At 32.1% G+C, this 15500-nt stretch overlaps 2 protein-coding genes and 1 non-coding gene across 5 annotated transcripts; 2 read left to right on the top strand and 1 right to left on the bottom strand.

The window, feature by feature from the left end:
* The first annotated feature begins 5671 nt into the window (after positions 1 to 5671).
* On the top strand, positions 5672 to 7756 carry LOC127117953 (uncharacterized). The gene is made up of 4 exons (XM_051048078.1): positions 5672 to 6199; positions 6368 to 6515; positions 6639 to 6715; positions 6821 to 7756. Exons 2-4 carry the CDS (start codon positions 6430 to 6432, stop codon positions 7612 to 7614), a joined length of 957 nt encoding a protein of 318 aa, XP_050904035.1. The 5' UTR covers positions 5672 to 6199; positions 6368 to 6429; the 3' UTR covers positions 7615 to 7756.
* Positions 7576 to 9298, top strand: LOC127117954 (uncharacterized). 3 transcript variants are annotated; one of them, XM_051048081.1, is made up of 2 exons: positions 7576 to 7706; positions 8566 to 9298. In XM_051048081.1, exons 1-2 carry the CDS (start codon positions 7667 to 7669, stop codon positions 9168 to 9170), a joined length of 645 nt encoding a protein of 214 aa, XP_050904038.1. In that variant the 5' UTR covers positions 7576 to 7666; the 3' UTR covers positions 9171 to 9298. The 3 variants fall into 3 exon arrangements, with proteins under 3 accessions (XP_050904038.1, XP_050904037.1, XP_050904036.1); XM_051048080.1 differs by lacking the exon at positions 7576 to 7706 and adding an exon at positions 7963 to 8441; XM_051048079.1 differs by lacking the exon at positions 7576 to 7706 and adding an exon at positions 7963 to 8474.
* A 5635-nt stretch (positions 9299 to 14933) lies between these two features.
* On the bottom strand, positions 14934 to 15040 carry LOC127124561 (small nucleolar RNA R71). The gene has a single exon (XR_007804038.1). It is a non-coding gene; the product is annotated as a small nucleolar RNA R71 (small nucleolar RNA).
* Positions 15041 to 15500: the final 460 nt, after the last annotated feature.

The following is a 15500-nucleotide window of genomic DNA, read 5'->3' as shown; positions in this document are numbered from 1 at the left end:
TATAGAGGAAGATAGTGAAAATCTTCTTGATATCAAACATTTGCTAACCCATACTTTCTTGTGTCTCTTTAAAACATATAGTCTGTTTGATAAGACCCAAAAAAGAGCTTTTGCCTTTTCAACCCACATTAATGAAAAAACTTTATTTGATAACGGTCTATTATTTTTTAACTTGTAACATTTTTTACTAGCTTTTAGCTTTTTTAAAAAAATCTATTTGAAGAAGTTTTTGAGTTTGTAGTTTTTAGTTTGTGACTTTTTTATTTATTTATACCCTTATATTATTTTAACCAAAATCAATTTTTATCCTTCAATGTACTACCTTATATATATATATATATATATTCACACCAAGTTACAAGATGAAAGATGATACAATGTTTAATGTCTTTAAGTAACATCTAAATTATATAATGAATTTTGAAATAGTGTTGATAATTCTCAAGTTAGTGAAATGTCATAAGAGAATCAATGAGATCAAACAAGACGAAAAAACTTAGGATTTTTTTTAGAATATTAAACTACAAACTTATTTTTATTATTATTTTGGATTAATCTAATTGAATTTTAAATTACAATGTTATTAATTTGTGTATTTCGTTAAATTTTATTATAAAATTTATATACAAATTATCTTTAATTTTTCATATATATTAAAACAGTGTTCATGTTTTTATTAATACATTTATTTTTATAGAATAAAAGTTAATTTAATAATATAATATAATAAGATAATGATCAATTAATTTTTAATTAAGAATATTCTTTTATGTTATTTTGTATCTATCAACTAGTGTAAGAGCTAATTTATCAAATACTCAAATTAATTTATCATATATCAATCATCAACTACCATCTATGAACTATCAATTATCAATTATCAATTATCTAACTATTACTTATTTTACCAAACAAATCGAACAATTTTCTTATAAATTGGGTTTAAATGTCAGGAGATAATGACTACTAAAGTGTCATTCTCCATCTAAATAAATATGATTCAAGTGTTCATGCAATTGCTTAAATTTCAACTACTGAATCAAAGTTAGTTTTATCTCTAATTATATAAATAATTAATTAAAAAATTTAAGTTTAATTGTAATTTTTGGTCTATTTATTTTTATCTTTTTTTAGTTTTGATTTTCTATTTTAAAATTCGTTTTTTCATCTCTATTTCGATTTTTCCTATTCCTCTTTTTAGTTTTGATTTATTTTATATTTATAATAACTTTTTTTATAATATTTATATTGTTTTTTAATTCAAACTTATAGTTTAAATTAATCCGACCACGAATCTTAGACTAGTATGGATAATGCAACCTCAACCCATTTTCGTGTTTATTTTGGTCAATAATAATATTCTCCCTCCGTCCTATAATGAGTGATTTACTTAACCATTAAAAAAAAATTAATAAATGAAAGAGAGATAATGATATTTTACTAAAGTATCTTTATCATATATCGGAATGATTAAAGTAATAGTAGTATTAATTAGAGGGTAAAAGTGCTTATGTTATAACAAATGTCTTGTTTGAGCATTGTGTGTTTTTTAAGAAAATTATTAAATATGTTGATTTTAATAATAAAATTAATATCATTTATTAAAATATTCTTATTTATTATAGTTAGTGGAATACTAGTTTAAAATAGTGAAAATTAATAAAAAGGATATAGTAGTAGAAAAAAATAATAAATATTATATTGATATTTAAAAAAAAACATGAACATGAGACACTTTTTATTAGATGGAAGAAGTAGTAATTCATATTAACATAATTGTACCAACTTATAATATCGAGGGGGTAAACTTTTATAAATCTTTATTTTTTTTATAGTTTTTTAAAGTTTTTTTTACTGTAAGACCTTTTTAAAAGTAAATGTGCTACTCCTTTTTTTTCTTCTTTTTCTTATTTTTATTTAAATCAAATCAAATCAATTATTACTTTTAATTATTTCTTAAATTAGGTCTCCCATTTCTTCTTAGTAATGATATTTTTCTTTTGATTTTATAATATTTTATAAAAAAAATCAAAAAAGTTGAGAAACATAAAATTAGTCACAAACCAAAAATTAATCTCCCATATTAGTTTGGATAATTTGAGAGAGGGATGAGTTGTTTAAAGTATAAGGGTTCAGGTTCAAATGAATGGTTTGAAAAGTGACGTGGATTTAGAGAGATTTCAGGGTGAACTAGGTAAAAAAGAATTTGTTCAGACTCAACTATAGATTCAAAAGCAATTTGGACTAGAGATAGATCCTAAATAACTTATTCAGTTCTAATTTGAAGTTCAGATGCAACTTGTTCTAGAGGTTGACTTTGAACAAGACCGGGTGTTCTAGGAGGGGACAAAGGAACATGCTCATAGTGTTGAGAGGGTTGTTGGGTTTCAGATGATGAACAATTTTCTTATCTTAGATTTTATATTATAACAGTTACAATAACAACTTAGAGTTATGCTAAGATCTATCTATATATTGTGATGTTGTAACCTTCCTTTGAATCTCCGACCTCCTTTTATAGAGATAGAAAAAGAGTCGTCGGAGGTTTGAACAACAACAAACTTAGTGAAGAAGTATGTCAAGAGAGACATTGAAGAGTTGCTTATGGTCTGAAGCTTTATTCACTGAATAATAATATTGCTCTCAGTATCTTTCATCGTACTATGTATCTACCAAAAGGTAGAAAGATATGAAGACGTCACATCCCTTTTTCTTGAGCCTTGCAAAGATAAAATTCAAGTTGACTTTGTCCAAAAATATGAGGCTTTGATTAGACAAGACTGCTTTAAATCAGTGTACGAATTAACTACTCTCCACACCTTCAGAATCTGAGTTGTCATCAGAAGCTGGGTTATGAGGCCAAAGTTTGATGCCTTTAGAAGCGATGGACTAGTTCAGATTCTGATCAATCAGAATTAGACTTTAAATTACTTCTCCACGTATGCTAATAATCATGATTAGTTTTATACTTGCGATCCCGCACACTTAAACAAAATGTTAGCAAACTATTTTGTTCTTTAAGTACTTTGTTATCCTCAAAACCTTTTAGAGGCTTGACCAAATCTTGTTCTAACATATGATACACTTGAGTTGAGTTTGGAGCACTATTGACATTATAAGATTTTCTTTTGAGTAACATTTTTATTGTTGAAGGTTGTTAAGCCAAAAGAGTTAAAATTGAGTTAAATTGCCCGTTCTTTATGCTTAATAGAGTTATCTCACCTGTGAATCTTTAACTTTAGAGCACTTGAAATATTTTAGAGTACTCTTGGGATACTCTATAGTTATTTTTTAGAACTGAGATATTTTTAGATGTTTTGAGTTTCCCTAAGAAATTTTGATAATTTAAAGATTTGGGTAATAAAACATCTTTACCCTTTTTTATGAAAAATAAATAAATTTTAAACCATAATTTTTTTAGTATAGTAATCTGAAAGGATTACAGTGACAACCTTAATTGACAATTTCTTATGATTAGTAACTTGAAAGGATTACAATGACGATTTTAATTCGCGATTTTTAATGTTTAATAATCCGAAAGGATTACAATGACGACCTTAATGGACAATTTTTTATGTTTGGTAATCCGAAAGGATTACAATGACAGTCTTAATTGGCGATTTTTTATGATTGATAATCCAAATATATTGCAGTGACGACTTGTGATTGGCAATGCATAAGTTCTAGAGTGGGACCTTCTGACGATGATCTAGATGATGTTTTGATGATAATTATGATGTTGATGATGTATATGATGTTTATGATGTTGATGGTGTTTACGATGTTGATGCTTATGATGTTTATGATATTGATGATGTTGATATTGCATGTTTACATTGGACATGACCATGCATGAATTTATTTCGGAGTTAGGTATGACTTTGGTCCATTGATGGTCTGGTTCAGAGGTGGACTATGAATGTCTCACATCCAGAGAGGGATACAGTTTAAGAGGGACCAAAGACATGGATAAATCAGTAACATACCTCTAATCTCAAAAACCCGGTACCACATACATTTTTGATGAGGAGTTGGTGACATTAGCATTTGCATAATTATGTGACTTTGATTATGTTTTTGTGTGTATGATGTACTTATGAATTCGTTAATTTTCATCTTGTTGCTAATTTCACTGTTAATATTTGTAAGGTGTATTCTCACTTTTTTTTTTGCGTCTGTGCTCCTTTGGAGTATAAACAATCGGATACTCAACATGAGTAGTTGCTTGTGAGTTGGAAGATGACCTCTGAGTTTTCTTTGTTTATTTTCATACTTATTGCTATTTAGTTGGTCATTATGCTCTGTTCTGTAATATTTGTTTTGGACTTGTTGGTTTGAGTTACTTTCATTGAGTATTTACTTTACTTAATTATATTATGTTTTGAGATATTATGAATTCCGTTGCGAAGTTTTTGAAAAATATCGTTGATGTTGCATTTTTTTTTGCATTAAATAGCATCCTAAGTTGTGGAAATTCTCTTTTTATATTAAAAGTTGGGGTTCAGGGTTTTACATAATTCACTTTATCCTTTTTCATTCACTCACCGACTTATGTACTTGAATGCTAACCTTACAAGTCTGTCTTGCACAATCACATCAAAACAACCCGCATCACCATATAAAAAATCTACATAAACAATTTTAGTTTTTGAATGAAACAAACTTAATCATAAATCATTGGCCACTAGAAAATTCACTAACATGATGCTCTTTAAATTCTCCTCTAACAAGATTTTAGGGAGGAAGATAATGAAAATCTTCTTGATATCAAACATTTGCTAACCCGTACTTTCTTGTGTCTTATCAAAACATATAGTCAATTTGATAAGATTCAAAAAAGAGCTTTTAGCTTTTCAGCTCATATTAATGAAAAAAACTATGTTTGATAAGTGTCTTTTAGCTTTTAGCTTGTATCTTTTTTTTTTTACTAGCTTTTAACTTTAAAAATAAATAATCTATTTTAAGTAGTTTTTGAGCTTGTAGTTTTTAGTTTGTGACTTTTTCTTTTATTTATACCTTTATTATTTTAACAAAGATCTATTTTTACCCTTCAATGTAATATATATATATATATATATATATATATATATATATATATATATATATATATATATATATATATATATATATATAAAAGATGATGCAATGCTTAATGTCTTAAAATAATATCTAAATTATATAATGGATGATGCAATGTATAATGAATTCTCAAATTAGTGAAATGTCATAGAATAATCAATAATCAATGACATTAAACAAGACGAAAAAAATAATAAATAAATAAAGTAATAAAAAAATAATAAATATTGTATTGATATTTTAAAGAGAGATATGAAAAAAAAATGCAAATGAAATACTTTTTATTAGAATGAAGAGTAATTCATATTTAAAAATTTAAATTAACATAATTGATCAAAATGTACCAACTTATAATATTGAGGGGGTAAACTTGTATAAATCTTTATTTATTTTTATTGTAAGACCTTTTATTTTTATTTTTTTTCTTCTTATTATTATTTTTATTTTTATTTAATCAAATCAATTATTACTTTTAATTATTTCTTAAATTAAGTCTCCCATTTCTTCTTAGTAATCCTCTATTATGTCATTTTTCTTTTAATATTTTATAATATTTTATAAAAGAAAAATCAGAAAAGTTGAGAAACATAAAATTAGTCACAAACAAAAAAAAAAATCATGAAATTCATTTGCGGCGTTCCTTTCCCTCTCTGCGCCGCAGTTGCGTCTTCCTTCCCAAATCATAACCTCCTCGCCGCGCCGCAGTTGCGTCTTCCTTCCCAAATCATAACCTCCTCGCCGCGCCGCAGTTGCGTCTTCCTTCCCAAATCATAACCTCCTCGCCGCGCCGCAGTTGCGTCTTCCTTCCCAAATCATAACCTCCTCGCCGCGCCGCAGTTGCGTCTTCCTTCCCAAATCATAACCTCCTCGCCGCGCCGCAGTTGCGTCTTCCTTCCCAAATCATAACCTCCTCGCCGCGCCGCAGTTGCGTCTTCCTTCCCAAATCATAACCTCCTCGCCGCGCCGCAGTTGCGTCTTCCTTCCCAAATCATAACCTCCTCGCCGCGCCGCAGTTGCGTCTTCCTTCCCAAATCATAACCTCCTCGCCGCGCCGCCGTTCCGCTCCAGATTATTTATAGCAGCCATCTCCTCTGTACTGTGTTCATCTTCATCATTCAAGGTAATTTCTATTAATTTGTATTAACATTCACTAAATTTTTACATCATATCAAGTGATGAGATTGTTATGCCTGTTCTTCCTTTGATAGAAACATGCCTCAAAAGATGGCACTAAATAGTGTAATGTGGATTATTTATTTTTAATTTGTTTGTATTGGATACTCTTCAGGGGGTAGCAAAAGATTGAGGGCTAAGAAAAAACGGTTAGCGGAAGATCACCTATTTCTTCTAATGGGATGGAGACCATTCTGTTACCATAGTCTTTTTTCATCTCTTAAAAGGGTTGCAAAACCACATTGCCTACCACTCTCACAAAGGTTAAGATTATTCTTATCAATTCTGTCTTTGATGCCTGTTTGGGTATTTTCGTCTTGTTCAAATCTTGGTTTTAGATATTTTTCCATCACCATGAAATGCTTCATTGTTTGTTTCTCTTTCAGGTCAAGACTATATTATGTTTCAGGTCCAATTGTACCGCGAAATTGTTCTAGTAGTGATTTTCTGCTGAGTTTTCAAGGTTAATTTTTAGTTGGAACTGATTGTGGTAGTGTAATTATTAAAAGTAAAACCACCCATTTGTTATATACATTACTGAATCTGAGCTAATGGATTTGACTTGCAGCATTGAGATCGTATGCTCGTGGTGCACGGGAGCCCTATGATCTCTTTGGCGGCGGAAGACCGGGGGATGACGACTTCAAGAAAACCTGGGCAAAGGAGATGGATGAAGACAACACTCTATGGACAGGAAGCGAGGATGAAAGCGATGAAGACAATGATTCAAAGAGCCGTCTTCATAAAGATATTAGAAAAGCAAGACAGGAAGCTAAGAAACATGCGGACCTGGTTGATGCTGATGACAGTGACGAGTTAAGAAGTGTTTGGTCTGGTAGTGACGAGGAAAAGACGCTGTGGACCGGAGATGAGATGGACAGTGACGACGATGTTCCTACAGAAGCTTACCCAAATGAAAGAAGCGATAAGCACATAGATAAGATTTTTGAGTTTGATGAAATGCCGAAATACAGAACCATCTCTGAGCTTTTGAAAGCCGAACAAGAACCAGAGGAGTTGTCGCCGGGAAAGCAAGCTAGGAAGATCGCAGTCGAGAATGCTTTGAAGAAATTAAAGAAAGGTCCAGATGGGAGGTATACTAATACATGGGAAGTTATGAGTGATTTAGATATTCTCATTGGCGCATTTGAAAACGTTGTTTCGGGACCTGAGTATGAAGAGCTTAGACAAGGAGGGCCTAAACAGCTGAATCTTCAATTTTTTAAAGACATACAAGCAAGAATGAGAGATCCGAATTACAAATTCTCGCCCGAGCTAAAATTGAAACCTAAGAGTAAACTTGTTACTAGAAAGAAATGGCAAAAGACAGAGTCTAGAAGGAGGAAAGCACAGAGGAGGTAGAGTAGTCTTAGACTTGTTGTCGCAAAATGGAATCAGAAGTTTGGGGCTTGTAATGTTACTAATATCCTTTCTACTGTTTATCCAACTTAGAGGTATAAAATTATTAGAGATGAATCTATTAAGCTAATCTTCCTATTAACTATTTTGATTCTTCTTCTTTTATCAAATATATAATGACTTGTTTGGCTAGTGCATTTGAGACAGTAAACTGTTGTGAAAACATTTGATGTGCTGTGATGCTAATTTAGACCCAAAATGCTCGTTTTCTTTGCATTTAGTGTGTGTTTGGTTCTAAGATTACAAAATTTGTTTGAATGGGGTCTATTTTTTGAAATTGAGTTTAATTAAAAGTGAGTTGAAGATAAAGTGATTTATATCATTGAACTGAGTAGTACTCTTAAGTAAAAAGGATAATGCAAAACCCTCCTGAAGGAACTATATGGAATCAATTCCCAACTTTGCACAATAGAGAACTTGACCAAAATATTACATGCACGTGGGAAAGGAAAGTGACTCAACAATACCTAACAAATAAATAAAGTATTCTTTAGAGAGACATTTGTTGCATAAATCAATCTTTGCACGAAAAGAAAGAACCAAATTAGAAGAAAATACAACCCAAAAATGTGTATATATAAGTATCATAACCCCATATTTCATTTCATTCATTCACCAAGAAGTTCATAGAAGTATTAAGCTACCTTTGCTAGGGAAAAAACACACAAGAGAAACAAATTAAGGAGAGAAAATGTCTTTGGATCAAAAAACACGCGAAGCGGATCGTATCTACGATGAATTTGAACCAGCTTTTGATTGCCATTATGATGGTACAATTGACACAATGATTTTTATCATTCCGGGTTAATTTTTTTCTTCTTCCCCATGCTTTTTTTCATATAATTTAGTTTATAGTTTATAATATAATACTAGTGATACATTATTTACATGCAGGATTTAAGAAGGAGCAATTGAGGGTTCAAATAACTAAACCAAGAATGTTAAGGGTGAGTGGTGAAAGACAAATGAACGAGAAAACTTGGCGTCGAGTTTGCAAAGAAATATTTATACCACCTTATTCTGATGCAAGTAAAATGTCTGCCAAATTCGAAGCTGGAGTCTTATATGTTAAACTTCCCAGACTCATCAAGCAACAAAAAATTGCTCCAGCACCAACACAACAAGAACCTCAAAAGCCTCAACAACAAACAATTCCTCAGAAACCAAACACAGATCATGCTTCTGATCAGAAAAAACAACAAGAACCAAAGAAAGATATTGAAGAAGTGACTCGAAAGAACGAGAAGGATAAAGAAGAAGAATCATCAAGAGATGGTGAGAATAAGAAAATTGAGAAAAGGTCAGTGACTATGGAGATGGTTTCAAGACAGAGACAAGAATATGTGAATGCATTGTGTCGTTTGGTGGATGAAGTTAAGAGGCAAAAGAAATTGGTGAATGTGTTGCTACTTGTGTTTTTGATCCTGATGTTTGGTATCTATGTTAAGAATGTAATTAACTCGTTTTTTTCAGGAGGACACAAGCACCAAGAGTTGTAATTGCTTAATTACAATTCAGTTGTGTTGTTATATACTTTCAATAAATATGCACAAGAATTATAGAATTATTTACGTGTAACAAGTTCTTAAATTTATCAAGAGAATAAAAGAATGTTTGAGGTTTATAATTATGGGTTCTTCTAATATACACAAGTGAAGTATGTGTTGTATGGTGCACTATATTTTGGAATAAATCGTCTGCGAAAAGTGAAAAATATCCTCAATTTTTAGAGATGCATCCCTGAACGCATTTATCTCCTACAAAATTGAACGCCAACAATTGAAACATCCAAATTATACATAATTTTTGTTCAGAGTTGTATCTCCGAATGTTTTCTTGATATATTTCGAAGATGCAGTAGCCCAGATATTTCAAACCAGAAACAGAGATAGTCTGAGTAAGATCTAAAAACAAAATTAATTTGACACTAAATTAAAACACTCAACATTACATAGATAGTTGTTAACATAAATTTAATATTACATATTGTTATAAATGGGTAGTTTATGACGTTGCAACATATTGATAATTTTGTCGGCGAATCTTTTAATCTTCGCATCCACTTCAATCAGACCCTTTGATGTGTAGCGATAAAATGTACTCCACATGACATGTAAATCTTCACCCGTATTCAGTTCAAAATTGGTGAACTGTATCTTCCCCCGCCGTCAAGCGATGGTGAACGATACTCGAGCTTTATAACTCTCCGATTTTATGAATATCGCAGGAGAGTATTCAGTTTGATTTTCAGATCAACGAGAAATATGTCGACGCATATCCGAAATTGAAGTGGAGATTTTGCGCTATTGAAATACACAAATGCAAGGTGGGAATATGCCTTCATTCTCTGGTTGTTGGGTGTTTTGTAGAAACATGGGTTGAAAGACACCTTATTTATAAAAGTACTGAGTCACTTTGGACCTTAGAAACTTTATCATGACATCTGGTCATTTTTTGGAGATGCATCTCTAGTTAAACCTTGATTTTTTAACGAAAAATGGTGTTTACGGGTATGCATATCTGAAAAGTCTCGTGATGGTTTCTTTTCTTAAATATGTATGAGGTTTATACGGATATGCATATCTGAAATTTACTCTGAACCAGAATCAAACCAGAACCTGTGTATGCAAAAAAAAATATGCAAACCATAAAATTTGTAAACTAAAACAGTCGACACTAACACTATCATTGTTGAATATATATTACTTATGTATTAAATCATATCAAGATTATATTGTTTACAATAATACATTCAAAAATATGTATCAATTACAATCTAAAATGTCTCAAAAGATGTGTCACTGCATAAATCTTCTACCCGTTCCTCCTTCGACTTTTCCTTATTTGATTCTCTTTCAAACTCGCTCAATTTGGTGAACTCCACCATCCTTTTTAAAAAGTGATATGACCAAGTTTCTACCTCTTTTGTAGAATGTGTTGTCCATTCCAATGATGTGCTTAGTATAAGACACCCCAATTTCAAATAAATCTCAAAATGTAGCGATTTTGAAATCCACCAAATACACATGTGTCCAAAAGAATCTTTAGGTGGGGCACTCTGAAGTGGAAAATCATATCTTGTTAAAGAATTTACAATAATATGCAACTTTGGAGATGCATCTTCGAAACAGATAGCAGGTGAATTCAGATATGAATCTTCGGACGTAACATTCATTTTTTAAACTCAAGAACAAGATTAATGCAAGCAATGAGGTATGAAACAAATGGGCTTTATCTTAAATTGCAACTTCTTTTACTCTCTTTGATGTGATAAAACACAATAAAGATGATTTGGAGTCGAAAAATTAATTGAAAATGATTTTTTAAGGGTTTTGGGTTATGGAGGAGGTATGGAGTGTGAAAGAGATGATCATGTAAAGTGTTCATTAGGGATGACAATGAACTGAACCAACTCGAAAATAGTTCGGAATTCGGTTTGACAACTAAATCGTTGAACTAGGTTCATGAATCCAGTGAGCTGAATATGAGCGAAAAACTAAGTTCGTTAACTAAATGAGTTGAACGTGAACTATACACAGTTCGACTCATTAGGTTCATGGGTTAACTCGACTATATATGAGATGAATTATATTTGTCTTTAAGAATAGGTTTAAAAAATTATTCTAAATCTTACCTCCTATATTTTCTTTTAATTTAACAGTTTTAATTGATAGTTTATATTCTCAAGTGAGCAATATATTTTTAAAAATAATTATATAACTAAAATCAACATTGTATAAATTATGTTTTTTAAGAAAATAGTTTAAAAATTAACATATATTTTATAATTTAAAAAGAAATTTCTAAATTTCTTTAATTTTAAGATAATAAAATATATCTTATAAATTTCTTTTAATTTTAAAAAATATATCTTCTAAATATCTTCTAAGAAAAATTCCAATTTTATAATTTTATATTTTATTTTTATATTTTCTATATAAAAAATATTAATTTAAAATATCAAATATATAAAAAAATGACTTAAACTGGCTTTTATGTCCGTGAAGCAAGTGAGCTAAACCTAACGAGATGAACCTAATAAGTTGAACTGAGTTGATCGTGAACTTATAATGAGTCGTGGAGATGAAGAGAAACACAAGAAATAGGGGTTTGAATCAGGTCTCTAAAAATGAAATATTTTGCTACCCAACACAACAAACAGAAAACGAAGAACAAAAATAATAAAATAATTATTTTTATACTGGTTCGCTATTAACAAAACTACGTCCAGTCCACTCGCCAATGTGATTTCTCCTTATTAACAATGACTTAATCCACTATAATCAAACTTGATTACAACACAAAGACCCACTGCCAATGTCTTCTTGAGTATACTGACTAAACCCTACTCACTCAAGGAAAATACATTCAAATAGATTGAAATACAAAGTGTTTTACAAAAATGCTTCTAAGAAAGTAGAATACACAAATGAATAACAAGTATATCACACAAAAGATATTAAATGAAGAGTATGAACAAAAGTTTGTTGTGTGTGTTTCTTTTCTCTAAAAATATTTCACAAAGTGCATTGTTCACGTATATGATAATCTTTTAGAATGTGTAACACTTTTTAATTCTTCCAAGTCTTCTTTATATAGGCAATGAAGAGATCCGTTGGAGGGTAAAATTGAAATATCAAAATGAAGATAAATCTAAGATAATAAATCTTAAGATCTTATGCTATAACAGTTACAATAACAACTCAAAGTTATGCTAAGATATTTTTATATGTTGTGATGTTGTAACCTTCCTTTGAATCTTCGGCTTGCTTTTATATAGATAGAAAAAGAGTCTTTGGAGGTTTGAACAACATCAAACTTAGTGAAGATGTATATCAAGAGAGACGTTGGAGAGCTGCTTCTGGTCTGAAGCTTTATCCGCTGAATAATAGCATTTCTCTCAGTGTCTTTCATCGTACTAGGTATTTATCAAAAGGTAGAACGATCTAAAGACGTCACATACCTTTTTATTGAGCCTTACAAATCTAAAACTCGTGTTGACTTTATTGATAATGCGAAAACACATCAGATAATTGCCTTGATTTACACTCAAAGATCACACCATTTCAATTAATATCCCGATCATTCCGCAAGTATTTGAGTTGTTTTTGCAGGTATTTAAATCTCTAAGCATTAATGAGCAAAATGAGCAAAAGGAAGAAAAAGAAGAAGAAACAGATGAGAAAGCACAGGAAAAAGCAGAAAACCAGAATATGCAGAATTTGCTGATGTGACGACCGTCACAGATTCATGACGCTCGTCACGACCCAGACTGTGACGACCATCACATGCCCATGACGAGCATCACGCGGCCACAATATGCGCTTTGAAACAGTCAGCCACAGACACCCAAACGTGCCTAAATTCCCTCCAACAACTTACTCCCACGGATTCCTCATTCAAACCAAGCCTCCCTTGAATATCTCAACCACCAAGACCTAAATGAGCATTATATAAAGGACCAAAATGGGAAAAATTGGGGAGGCCTACATTCACACTTACGCTTTGCAATTTAGTTTTTACAGCTTTCTAGCTTTTTAGTATTTTCTTTTCAGCAACCTTGTTTCCGTTGCCTTAGTTTATTCGCTATTCTTTTTAGAATTCAATTTTTCCCTTTTCCTTCCGTTTTCCAATTAGCCATAGTAGTAGTTTCCTACACTGGGGAACTACTACACTTTATTTAATTTTAGTAAGTAATTTGTATTGAAGAAGCAAAGCCTACCGACTTGTGGAGGACTGCTCAAGTACTCCAAGAATCGCTATACTCTGTTACTTCGATCTCCAGGTTTTTATTGAATTATTATTATTATTGCCAAATTATTATTATAATTATGTTTGTCGTACTGTTGATCTGTTTATGTGTTGTGTTTGCCTTATTTAACATGTCCGGCTAAATTACCGGTATCGGTATGTAGCAATTTAATTAGATGGGATTTAATAATAATCGGTGAAAACCCTTTTTCTCAAACAATCTTTTAGGCTGAAGTTTTTAATTCAAATTTAATTAACTTTATCACAAAAGCGTGAAAAGCTATTTAATACGATTTTGCCACGAGAGTGGGAAATTAACGAAGGTGAGAACCACAATCGCGAGAGCGTGAGGCTCGAGCTGGATTGTAAAAATTAGGCATTGAGTTTAAAAACAGCGAGAGCACTTTAAAAACAATTAGAACTTATTTATTTTCAAAAAGTAAGTTTAACTTCAAATGGGACAGTGAGAGCGTACATTCTGACTTAAAGCTATAGGCCGAATCAACAATCACGAGAGTGTGAGATAAAGCTTTTTAAATAAATATTTTCTACTGAGAGATATTTGGCATTTAAACTATTCACCGGTGACTTATCGAATCCCTGACAATTAATGCGCTGCATACTGATTCCTTCCATCAATTATTTCTTAAAACTAAATTTCCCTTAGATTTACTATTTTTCCCCCGAACTTCTACTAATCATTCCCTTAGCTAAACATAGTGACGTTAGTAACACTAGTTTGACCATAGGTCCCTGTGGGATCGATATCTTTTAAAACTAAAGCGACTAGAGTGTGCACTTGCAGTCAAGTACCCGACAGACTATATTTTATATATAGCCAGATCAAGCATCAAGTTTTTGGCGCCGTTGCCGGGGACCTGTTTTAGTCGAATAGTGCGATTCTTTCATTGCACGGTATAGACTAAGGTAAAAACAAAAACTAATCTTCTCTCCTTTCTTTCCCTGATTGTATGCCAAGTACTCGCTCACAAGGCGATAACTTAGCACTTCCAATCCTTGAATTAGAGCGTTTCTTATACGTGAGACGTCGAATACACGAATATCAACAAAAGTACGGTATTCCCGATATCTTCTCTCCTCCTAAATCAGAAGAAAAACCAAACATGGCTGAAGAAGGACCACAGAATCGTCCTCTTAAATTCTATGCTACCCCGTCCCAACAAGAACCTCACAACAGCATTGCTGCCCCCGCTATAAATCGAAACGATTTCGAGCTGAAACCCTCACTATTATCAGTCGTTCAACAACATAAATTTGCTGGAAATCCTACGGACGATCCTAATGAACACCTGACCAAGTTTGTGCAGTATGCAAATACTGTAAAGGCGAATGGTGTATCTCAAGATGCAATAAGATTGCGTCTCTTCCCTTTCTCACTAAGAGACAGAGCTTGGGCTTGGTTGCAATCCTTGCCATCCAACTCCGTCACAACATGGGAAGAACTAAAGAACGTCTTCTTATCCCGATATTTTCCGCCGAGCAAAACTGATATGCTGAGAGCTCAAATCAACGGATTCAGGCAAAAAGATGTAGAATCTCTCTACGAAGTGTGGGAGAGATACAAGGACATGATGAGGATTTGTCCATATCACGGTCTCGAAGATTGGGTGATCATTCACACATTTTATAATGGGATTCTGTATAACATAAGACTTACAATAGACGCTGCCGCGGGCGGTGCACTTATGGATAAGCCATACACCGAAGCCTATCAACTCATTAAAAACATGGCCAAAAACCATTGCCAATGGGGAGGTGAGCGAACTCCAGTGGAAAAATCCCAGAAAAAGGGTGAAATGTACGAAATCAGTAGCCTTGACCATGTTCATGCAAAGGTAGATGCCCTTGTCCAAAAATTAGATAACTTGACCATACCACCCGCAGCCACCGTGGCTGCTGTTGTAGGTGTTTAATTGGCTGCATTATATGGTAAAACACTAGCTGGATTCTAATGTCTTGACTGATGTCATGACATGGTGTGGTTGTGTGACTGCATTGTAGGTTAGAATATCTAACTGTACTCTGATGTCTTGACTGATGTCATGACACACTTGAGT

This window comes from Lathyrus oleraceus, chromosome 2 (assembly GCF_024323335.1).
Source record: "Lathyrus oleraceus cultivar Zhongwan6 chromosome 2, CAAS_Psat_ZW6_1.0, whole genome shotgun sequence".
NCBI lineage: Eukaryota > Viridiplantae > Streptophyta > Magnoliopsida > Fabales > Fabaceae > Lathyrus > Lathyrus oleraceus.
The sequence above is the reverse complement of the archived record's forward strand: the minus strand, read 5'-3'. Positions and strand labels throughout refer to the sequence as shown.